The sequence below is a fragment of the Trachypithecus francoisi genome, unplaced genomic scaffold (genome assembly GCF_009764315.1).
Source record: "Trachypithecus francoisi isolate TF-2019V2 unplaced genomic scaffold, Tfra_2.0 Lachesis_group2, whole genome shotgun sequence".
NCBI classification, from domain to species: domain Eukaryota; kingdom Metazoa; phylum Chordata; class Mammalia; order Primates; family Cercopithecidae; genus Trachypithecus; species Trachypithecus francoisi.
In genome coordinates, this window is record NW_022681465.1 from 139,415,734 (window position 1) to 139,424,525 (window position 8,792).

Sequence of the window (8,792 nt, forward strand, 5' to 3'; positions counted from 1 at the left end):
TACCTTTTTCGGGGGTTTGCAGCTGCTCAGCCTGCTATGTCTGCAGCCCATCCTCCTCCGGGGGCTCCCGGACGCCGCTTCCCAACTCCGGGGCCCCCAGAGGAGCCTGCGGTCCGGGCCCCGCTGCCCGCTCCGCGCCCGCCGGCTGCGGCTGCCGGCGAGACCCTGAAACTGAACCTGTAAGCGCTGTATTGAGCCTGAGCTGGGGCTGCCGCGCGCCGTAAATACCCGAAGAGCGGGGCCTCCGCGTAGCCTGCAGGGCCAGCGGAGCGACCACCAGAGGCAGGTGACCAGAATCTTTCTAAATAATAGGAAGCTCTGGTCAGGGCAGAAACAAAAACCTTGAGGAGCAACAGATGCTTTTCCAAACCCTCAGCTAAGCAAGGGCCATGGGAAAAAATAATTAAAACAATTATTTGATAAACTAACAGCTATCATTTATTGAGGGCTGTTTTTGTCCCGGTTGTTTTATACATTTTATTTATATTTCTTGCCATATCCGTGCAACAAAGGTATTACTTCCTCCATTTTACAGGTGAGGAAAATGGTGTTCAGAGATGCAAAATGATTTGCCTAAGGTCACATGGCTAGTAAGTTACCACAGCCCAGATAGAATCCAGTTCCTTTTTTTTTTTTTTTTTTGGCGCTATCATAGCTCACCGCGGCCTCAAACTCCTGGGCTCAAGCGAGCCTCCCAGCTAAGCCTCCTGAGTAGCTGGGACTACAGAGGCACACCACCATACCCAACTAATTTCTTTTCTTTTTTCCAGTCTGATTTTGAACGAATGCCCTCAAGCAATCCTCCCACCCTGGCCTCCCAAAGCGTCGGGATTACAGGCTTGAGCCACTGCACAGAATACAGTTCTAACTCCAGAACCTAAGCTTTGACTCAATGGCCTACAAATAAATAATAATACTAAGTTTATTTAATTAATTAACTTATTTATTTTTGAGACAGAGTCTCGCTCTGTTGCCCAGGCTAGAGTGCGGTGACACAATCTTGGCTCACTGCAACCTCTGCCTCCCAGGTTCAAGTGATTCTCCTGCCTCAGCCTCCCAAGTAGCTGGAATTACAGACAAGCACCACAACACCCAACTAATTTTTGTATTTTTAGTAGAGACAGCGTTTCGCCATTTTGACCAGGCTGATCTCAAACTCCTGACCTCAGGTAATCTGCCCGCTTTGGCCTCCCAAAGTCCTAGGATCCCATGCCTGGCCAATAATACTAAGTTTAATTTTAATACCTCCTTACTCTGGGCTGATAGTTTTTTCCACCTCACAAGCATCTGTAATATTTGACTCTATGCATCTTGGATGGATGTTACTCATCACAATAACCGCTTGAGGCAGGCCAGGTATGGTAGGACTATGGGACATAAAATGTCAGTGTCTAGGAAAAGGAGCTTTTGTTTATCTTCCCTTTGTTATTAGCTGAGGTTTCTGGAATGGCAATGCAGGAAAAAGATAACTAATTTTGAAAATCAGTGTGTATGCCTATTTGCATGTATATTGGAATATTAGATTCAGGGCCAAAACTCTTGGAAAGGTGTGCTGTGAAAAGTGCTTAGACTCATGAATGGGGAAAGAATATGAGACCTCAAAAAAAATTGCTCCCTCCATAGAGTACAAAACCAATTGCAAAAGTGTGTAAGAAAGGAAACTAAGGAAATGTGAAATTAGGTTCTCAAAAGCAGGTATAATAGAGAATGGTGGCTCACAAAGTGTGATTTCCAAATCAGCAGTGTCAGCACTACCAGCCGCCTTTGTTGGAAATGCAAATTCTCAGGCCCCACCCCTGGCCTAAACTCTGGGAACGGGGCTTAGGAATCTATAGCTTCGTGAGTACTCCAGGCATGTCTGGCCCGGGCTACATTTGAGAACCCCTGCCATAAGACGTGCTCTACAGGTCCTGAAGAAACAGAGTATGCTTAAATTATACTTAAATTAACAATGTTTATTGGAGCAGTGCTCGTGATTAAAAACAAAGAACACAAAACAACCTAAACAGCCAAGAAAAGAAGCTTGGTTACATACCTTATGCTATATCCATAAAAATAGGATGCCACATAACCAGCAAAAATACCGAGGATGAATTTTTTTGTGTTACAAAACGTAACAAATTCATTTTCATTAAAAAAAAGTATTGAGTGACTACCACTGTATTGGTGAGATTTTGAAATTTTAAAACTGTTTTTTGTTTGTTTGTTTGTTTTTTGAGACAGAATCTTGCAATATCACCCAGGCTGGAGCACAGTGGAGTGATCATGGCTCACTGCAGCCTCAATCTTTCAGGCTTAAGTGATCCTCCCACCTCAGCCTCCTGAGTAGCTGGGACCACAAGGGCATGCTACCAAGCCCAGCTAATAAAAAAAAAAAAAAAAATGTGTAGGCCAGGCACAGTGGCTCTTGCCTGTAATCCCAGCACCTTGGGAGGCCGAGGTGGATGGATCACCTGAGGTCAGGAGTTCGAGACCAGCTTGACCAATATGGTGAAACCCTGTCTCTATTAAAAATACAAAAATTAGTCGGGTGTGGTGGCACGCACCTGTAGTTTCAGCTACTCGGGAGGCTGAGACAGGATAATTGCTTGAACCTGGGAGGCGGAGGTTGCAGTGAGCCTAGATTGTGCCATTGCACTCTAGCTTGGGCAACAGAACGAGACTCCCTCTCAAAAAAACAAAACAAAACAAAACAAAAACGTTTTTGTAGGCCAGGCTCAGTGGCTTATGACTGTAATCCCAGCACCTTGGGAGGCTGAGGCAGGTGGATCACCTGAGGTCAGAAGTTCAAGACTAGCCTGGCCAACATGGTGAAACGCTGTCTCTACTAAAAATACAAAAATTAGCCAAGCCTGGTGGTACATGCCTGGGATCCCAGCTACTTGGGAGGCTGAGGCAAGAGAATCACTTGAACCTGGGAGGCAGAGGTTGCAGTGAGCTGAGATCGTGCCACTGTACTCCAGCCTGGGCAATAGAGTAAGATTCCGTCTCAAACAAACAAACAAACAAACAAAATTTATAGAGGGTATCACTATATTGCCCAGGCTGTTCTCGAACTCCTAGCCTCAAGCAATTCTCCCACCTCAGCCTCCCAAAGTTCTGGAATTACATGCATGAACCATTGAGCCTGGCTTCATTTTCTTGTATTAAAAAATGAGGGCCGAGCGCAGTGGCTCAAGACGCCTGTAATCCCAGCACTTTGGGAGGTCGAGGCAGGTGGATCACGAGGTCAGGAGATTGAGACCATCCTGGTTAACATGGTGAAACCCCTTTCCTACTAAAAATACAGAAAATTTGCCTGGGCGTGATGGTGGGTGCTTGCAGTCCCAGCTACTCGGGAGGCTGAGGCAGGAAAATGGCATGAACCTGGGAGGCGGAGCTTGCAGTGCCAAGATAGCGCCACTGCACTCCAGCCTGGGCAACAGAGCATCTCAAAAAAAAAAAAGTATGCACTTGTTACTGTTATAATAAAAAATACTATTTTAATATGAAAAACTTCACTTTTAATATGTTTTTAAACCCATGCATGAAACTATCATTAGTTTTTCATCATCAAGCCATGGGCAGTTCCATGAAATCCTAAAGAAATGGACAATGACTGTGATTAATTAGGTAGAAAAGCAACATAAAGGGCAAAGATGGCTGAACTGTGAGCATGAGATCCAAACCCATAAAGTGATCCTGAACCAGTCATTTCTCCTTTCTGAGAGTTTCTCGTCTATATGTTGAAGAGTCGAACTCTCCAAAATTGACCCCAAATTTTAATGTCTACAATTGAAATTAATAACTTGGGGCCAGGCGTGGTGGCTCACACTTGTAATCCCAGCATTTTGGGAGGCCTCGGCAGGCAGAACACTTGAGGCAAGGAGTTTGAGACCAGCCTGGACAACATAATGAGACCTTGTAAAAAAGAAATTTTTTTAAAATTAGCTGGGCATGGTAGCACGAGCCTGTTGTTCCAGCTACTCAGGAGGCAGAGGCAGAAGGATTGTTTGAGCCCAGGAGTTTGTCATTACAGTGAGCTATGATCATGCCACTGCACTCCAGCCTGGGTGACAGAGCAAGACACTGTCTCTAAAAATAAATAAAGTAGAAGAAAATAAAATGAAGAGCTTGGAGTGGTGGGTGGGAACTAGGAGGCAAGTCCTTTCCCTGGAGCCTCTGCTCTCAAGACGTCTTGCCTCCAGCCTCTTTAAGCCTCCTGGGAGAGCAGGTTCAGATTTCACATTTTCCCACTGCTGGATTTTTGGTTATGTGTTTGAAGTTCATGCCTGAGAAACTTGAGTAGCATGAGTTTGACAAAGTTGCCAATGAGATTTTTGGTGGTTGGCATACCAGTCAGGTTAGGTTTTGCTGAGATAATAAAAAGCATAAAAATCTCAGTGACTTAACACAAGAGAAGCTAAGTTTTTGCTCACACTACATGCCCAGAATGGGCAGGCAGAGGGCTCTGCTTCACAGAGAAGTTCCACATCATCATACAACACAGCCTTCTCAACATGATGGCTTTAGGATATGCTGCGCAAAGAAAAGGGAGTGTACAGAGAATAGTGCATAGGGCCTTAACTGCTTCCACTTGCAGGGGACACACATTCGGTCTACTCACATTTCATTGGCCAAAGCAAGTCACACAATCATGCTCAACTTTAAGAGGACAGGAAAGTGCAATGTGTGTGCAGAAGGAGAGGAGAATCAGAAATATTGGCAAATAGCATAATGTCTACCATAGTTAGCAATTAACAAGCAGCTACTACTTCTTGGGCAAGTTGCGTGACTCATCCTGATTTGCCTAGGATTTTCCCACTCAGCCCTGGAAGTCCCATGTCTCCAGAGACTCTTCAGTCCCAGGCATGTTGGGATGGTTGGTCACCCTATGGCCAAGGCATAGTCAAGGTGCAAGAGAAGACTCAGTTCTTGTTCTTGAATGAGTTATAATCTGGGGTGCTTTCGTTTGACATTTGATCTATACATAAGAAAAAATGGGAAACAATACGAAATAGGTTTTATAAAGCTAATACCAAGTTGTGTGCAGGAGGTATTGGCATTAAAGGGAGACAAGATACCAAGGTGAGTGGGGATAGTCAAGGAGGACTTCATGGGGGAATACTACAGCCAAAGGATATTCATACCAAAAGGAATTCTAGAATATCAGGTTGGATTGGAATTTGATGCTTGGCTTCTACTGCTTGCAATTAAGAACACTGACTAATATAAATCTCTTGTTATAATTTCCTTTCTAGGCGCTTATGCAGCCTATGTTTATACTTTCAGTGATGAGGAAATCACTACCCAACTTTTCATATCTTGGGGGAGGGGAGAAGCAAGGAGGAGTGATTATAAGAGGGAAGAACAGCATGAGTCAAGTCGGGTTAGGGCACGGAGGCTGGTGAGTTAGGCAAGGAGGGATTCATGTTGTGTGTAAAAGAACAAAAGTTGGTGGTGTGGGCTCTTGGGGGGGCATATTGGAAATAATACAAGGATTATTCTCAGCATCTTTCATGAGAAAAATATAATATACCCATACGTAAAAAATTTTGCATAGAATTTCAGGCAGTTCAGGGACCCCACGCAGCCCATGCAGTGGGGCTGTGCTTGGATCCCAGGTGAAGAACCTCTCGGCTCAGTGGTCACTGAGTGGTCAGCTCGATGGTCCCAATTACCCTGATTTGATCACTACACATTGTGTACATGTATGATATATCACATGTATGCCCAAAATATGCACAATTATTAAAGGTCTTTCTAGCCCTAAAGCTTTTTCTGTGTAGGTTCTTCTAATTGGGCCCAAATATTCCCCAAGCACATGTCCTCTGCCCAGAGTGACTTTCTTCACAATCCACCTCTGTGGGTTATAGTTCTATCCATACATCGAGGAGCGGTTCCAATGCTCTCTCCTTCCAAGAGCCTGGCAGCACTTGTTCTGTGGCTCTATGAGCACACGTGGCAGTTTTCCTCTGAGTTGTAGTTGTTTGTGTGCTCTGGGTTTCCTCCCTAATGGATGAAGGGCTATACAGCTCTGTCTCCTCCCTCCTCACCCCATCCCATCCCACTGGGAGACTGCTAGTTGCCTTACTCAACTTCCATTCTTCTCTCTTCCGTAATTACAGAATCCTGATCATTCTTTGGGCCGGCAAAGTATTGGGCTAACAGGCTACTTACGCAGCTTTCCTTGCACCTAGGGGTGGCCAGGGACATAGAAGGGGAAATTATGGGTTGAGGCTTCCAGGAAAACTTTTAATGAGAGGATGACTCAGCTGGAAGCAGGACTCCCCTATTTTGTGCTCCCCTTTTCCTGCCTGGAATACAGACCGGATGGCTGAATCCTGGCAGCCATCTTATTACCCAGTGCCAAAATAAGGAAGGAGTCTTGATCTCTGATTAACTTATGGTGTCCTAATACCAGCCTTGATCAACTACTTCCAAACGTGTTCACATAATGAACAACAAATTAGTTTAAGCCAGTAGGGAAATTATAGTTAACAATAATTAATTGTATTTTTCAAAATAGCTGGAAGAGAATTGTAATGTTCCCAACACAAAGAAAAGATAGATGTTTGAGGGGATGAATATCCCAATTACCCTGATTTGATCATTGCACATTGTGTACATGTATGAAATAGCACATGTATCACATGTATACCCCGGATATGTACAACTATTATATATCAACTTACAAAAATTTTTTGAAATTTGTTTTAGCCAGTGCTGTTGAGATTTTGTTACTTGCAACAGAGTGCAATTTCTAGCCAATACATATGTCACTAATTAAGATTGGTTATATTAAATTTAATGAGAATAATTTACTCTTAGGGACACTCTGTAAAGCTCCAGCTTCAGTTCTGGAGATGGGAAATGAGGCTGTGTTGATTAAGGTTTCCTGGGTTTTCTGGACTCTGGATAGAAAGGTTGGTTTTGGCCAGGCACGGTGGCTCATGTTTGTAATCCCAGCCCTTTGGGAGGCTGAGGCAAGTGGATCACTAGAGGTCAGGAGTTCAAGACCAGCCTGGCCAACATGGCAAAACCCTGTCTCTACCAAAAATACAAAAATTAGCCAGGCATGGTGGCATGCGCCTGTAATCCCAGCTACTCGGGAGGCTGAGGCATGAGAATCTCTTGAACCCAGGAGGCGGAGGTTGCAGGGACTAAGATTGTACCTCTGCACCCCAGCCTATAAAGAAAGGTTGGTTTTGGGCCGGGCGCGGTGGCTCAAGCCTGTAATCCCAGCACTTTGGGAGGCCGAGACGGGCGGATCACGAGGTCAGGAGATCGAGACCATCCTGGCTAATACGGTGAAACCCCGTCTCTACTAAAAAATACAAAAAACTAGCCGGGCGAGGTGGCGGGCGCCTGTAGTCCCAGCTACTCGGGAGGCTGAGGCAGGAGAATGGCGTGAACCCGGGAGGCGGAGCTTGCAGTGAGCTGAGATCCGGCCACTGCACTCCAGCCTGGGCGACAGAGCAAGACTCCGTCTCAAAAAAAAAAAAAAAAAAAAAGAAAGGTTGGTTTTGACAGGCTCCTCTTGGAATATACTTGAAGAATGAGAACACCTAAAATTGTTGAGTCTTTAGAGTTCTATTGGAGTATTTCTCAAGGTATGGGCAGGCTCATTTGCTTCAGAAGCATCAGGGATTGGTTAAAATGCAGTTTCTCGGAATTCTCTCTCTTTTCCCCATCCACTGAATCAGGACTGGGAGGACTGAGTCAGAGGAATCTTCACATTCAAAGTTGAGCTTTACTGCCCCAAAGCTTGTGTGGGTCTCCTTGCCAGGGAACTGAATTACTACATTGATTGGATTGGATTGTGTTGAATTAAATAAAAGGGTAAGTCCTTGGAAAGGAGAATTGAATCTGAGTAACACTACTTAGCAAGAAGCCAACCATGCCTACTTTCCCAGGAGAGCTGTGGTTTGGGATTTGGGCTGCCGTGGGAGAGGCATCAAAAGATTCACTTTACCACTTTCTTTACCAACAGTCAATTCATGTAAATCATGGTCGCCCAGTGCTTTCTCTGTTCAGTGAGGTTCCGATAAAGATCCTTAAGGAGCTTGGATGGTAAGAGTAGGAGGAGCACAGAACATCACCTAGAAATGCTCTCTCTCTCTCTCTTTTTTTTTGAGACAAAGTCTTGCCCTGTTGCCCAGGCTGGAGTGCAGTGATGCAATCATGGCTCACTACAGCCTGGACCTCCGGGGCTCAGGTGATCCTCCCACCTCAGCCTCCTGGGTAGCTGGGACTATGGGCATGTGCCACCATGCTTGGCTAATTTTTGTATATTTTTGTAGAGACAGGGTTTTGCCATATTGTCCAGGGTTATCTCAAATTCCTGAGCTCAAGTGATCCTCTCGTCTTGGCCTCCCAAAGTGCTGGGATTACAGGTGTGAGCCACCATGTCCAGCTGCTTGGGAATATTCTCTAGGGGAAACTGCACATGCCCGCCTTAAGTGAGCTCTAGGGTCTGGAGGCCACTAGGAATGAACAGGAGTGAAGATTTCATTACATCAGTGACTCTCAAAATGTGGACCAGGGTTTAACAGCATCAGCATCTCTTGGGAAATTATTACAAAAGCATCAGACACCCTGGGTGTGGGCCTCAGCAATCTGTGTTTTAACATCTTCTCCCCATAATTGTGATGTGTGCTTATGTTTGAGAACCACTGCTTTAGACCTTCATGTCCTCCTCATGTCTGATAGATGTCTGGTAGACTTAAAGAAAATGCACACAGAGATAAGGGACAAAGTAGGGTCCAGGGCTCAGTGAGTTGAGGGGTAAGCACTATTTTCTAGGTTTGAGA

The 8,792-nt window shown here is 45.1% G+C and overlaps 1 protein-coding gene across 2 annotated transcripts in view; it reads right to left on the bottom strand.

Annotated features, from left to right (window-relative positions):
* The window catches only part of CCDC69 (coiled-coil domain containing 69), a 42,990-nt gene extending 42,769 nt beyond the window's left edge, over positions 1-221 (bottom strand). Inside the window, exon 1 of one of the 2 annotated variants that reach the window (XM_033180650.1) lies at positions 4-221. In XM_033180650.1, the coding sequence (XP_033036541.1) occupies positions 4-51 (48 nt within the window). In that variant the 5' untranslated portion in view covers positions 52-221. The remainder of the gene's footprint in view (positions 1-3) is intronic. The other variant, XM_033180651.1, reaches the window with a different exon arrangement.
* Positions 222-8,792: the final 8,571 nt, after the last annotated feature.